This window comes from Eucalyptus grandis, chromosome 11 (genome assembly GCF_016545825.1).
Source record: "Eucalyptus grandis isolate ANBG69807.140 chromosome 11, ASM1654582v1, whole genome shotgun sequence".
NCBI classification, from domain to species: Eukaryota; Viridiplantae; Streptophyta; class Magnoliopsida; order Myrtales; family Myrtaceae; genus Eucalyptus; species Eucalyptus grandis.
The window spans coordinates 25,065,335-25,067,164 of NC_052622.1; the positions used below are offsets into that span (position 1 = coordinate 25,065,335).

The 1,830-nt window shown below is 38.8% G+C and overlaps 1 protein-coding gene across 1 annotated transcript; it reads left to right on the forward strand.

The window, feature by feature from the left end:
- The first annotated feature begins 309 nt into the window (after nucleotides 1-309).
- On the forward strand, nucleotides 310-1,630 carry LOC104452777. The gene is made up of 2 exons (XM_039305217.1): nucleotides 310-945; nucleotides 1,061-1,630. The coding sequence occupies exons 1-2, from the start codon at nucleotides 310-312 to the stop codon at nucleotides 1,628-1,630; spliced, it is 1,206 nt and encodes a 401-aa protein (XP_039161151.1).
- Nucleotides 1,631-1,830: the final 200 nt, after the last annotated feature.

The following is a 1,830-nucleotide window of genomic DNA, read 5'->3' on the forward strand; positions in this document are numbered from 1 at the left end:
AGCCTAGCATCTGCCTTAGGCCTTAAAACTTTCCAAACACTTACAATTTGGCCCAAGGGGCTTTGGAAACGCAGCCAAATAGCAATGAAAGACATTTTAGATTTTGGTTTTTTTTTTTTAACAGAGATTTTGCTGAGAGAAACATTTTATAAATGTAATTATTGTGCGCAACATGTAGGACTTATATCATAGTACATGAATGCTCTTTTAACCAATCTGGCTTTAAATTGATTTGACTATTTTCTCAGGGCACATTCCCTAATCTCCAAGAGTTAAAGTTGGATTTATCGAAACGGATGGAGATATGGCATGGGCATTTTCATGATGGAGAATTCTTTTGCAAGCTTAGTTTGCTTAAGCTTTGTCATCTCCCAAGAGTCTTCAATATCCACATGTCGCTTTGTTGAGAGTTTAACCAACTTGGAAGAGCTGGTTGTATGTGAATCTTATCTAGAAGACCCAAATAGCAATGAGGAAGCCATAGAAGGCATGAGTCATGAGATGAAAGTAATATTACCCTTTTCAAGATATATTCGACATTTGCAAACTCTAGATGTGTCACATTGTGATGGGTTATCAAAAATGTTCACACCGACAATTGCTAAAAATTTGGTGGCACTCACAAAATTGAGGATAAGTAATTGTAGAATATTGATAGAAGTCATTAATGATGAGAAAGGTGGGGATGGCCGTGTGGTGGCTTTCAATCAATTGAAGTATATGGAGCTTGATGGGTTGACAAGGTTGAGAAGTTTCAGCTCGGGTGAATACACTTTGATTTTCCCGCTCTTGGAAGATATCATTGTGACTAGATGTCCCAACATGAAGTTTTTCTCTCAAGGACCAATGGAGGCATCAAAGTTAAAGAGAGTTCAAGTATCAAAGGAAGTGTGGTTTTGGGCAGGAAACCTCAACATCACCATCCAAAATATGTTTGAAGAAATGGTATGCACTAGTTACCAAATTCCATGTATTTGGATGGTTTTGACCACTAATTGAATAATCACTTTTTGCTAGCTAGAAGTTTATGCTTAACGATGCATTTTTTTTTTTTTGATAGGGTACGCTTGCTGGAGTAGAGAAAATGCTACTATCTGAGTTCCCTGGGTTGATTGGAAAATGGCACAACGAACTTAATCCCATCAAGTCATTTTGGCAACTAAAATCAGTGGTGGTAGATAAATGTCCATCATTTATTAATGCTATTCCATCCAGATTGATGCTAGTCTTAGACAATTTGAGCTATTTGCAAGTGCGCAATTGCGAGTTGCTCGAAGAAATATTTGATTTGGAAGGGCTGGAGGCTGTGGAAAGCACTCGAGTACTGCCTAAGCTATGGGAATTGAACTTGGCCAATCTACCAAAATTGAGGCGATTGTGGAACAGAGATCTTCAAGAATTGATACACTTCGATTCTCTACGTACTCTTATCCTGTATAATTGCAGCAACTTGGGACATGCTTTCACTCCATCAATGGCTCGGTGCCTTGCCAATCTTGAATGGATGGAAATAAAGGAGTGTGGTCAAATGGAAGGAGTGATCATAGAGGAAGAAGGGCAAGGAAGCACAATGGAGAAGATTACATTCCCAAAGCTCCATGATGAACGATGGAATACTTGCCCAATTTGACTTGTTTCCTATTGGGAAAAAATCATATGCTAGAATGCCCCAAATTAGAAAGGATGATAATTGCCCATTGCCCCAAGATGGAAAGTTTTTTGCAATCAGATGGAGGATGAACGGCACCCCTTCCTTTTTCACTTCCCAGGTGGTCTTTCAAATAAATGTGTCTTTGTTGTTTCATTGGGACTTGTTCTCGTAGTATTGGA

Excerpts from the sequence above, each read along its gene's own strand:
- LOC104452777 (XM_039305217.1), top strand. The coding sequence starts at position 310 with ATGGGCATTTTCATGATGGAGAATTCTTTTGCAAGCTTAGTTTGCTTA. Across the intron at positions 946-1,060 it reads AAAATATGTTTGAAGAAATG|GGTACGCTTGCTGGAGTAGA; the intron begins GTATGCACTAGT and ends TTTTTTTGATAG.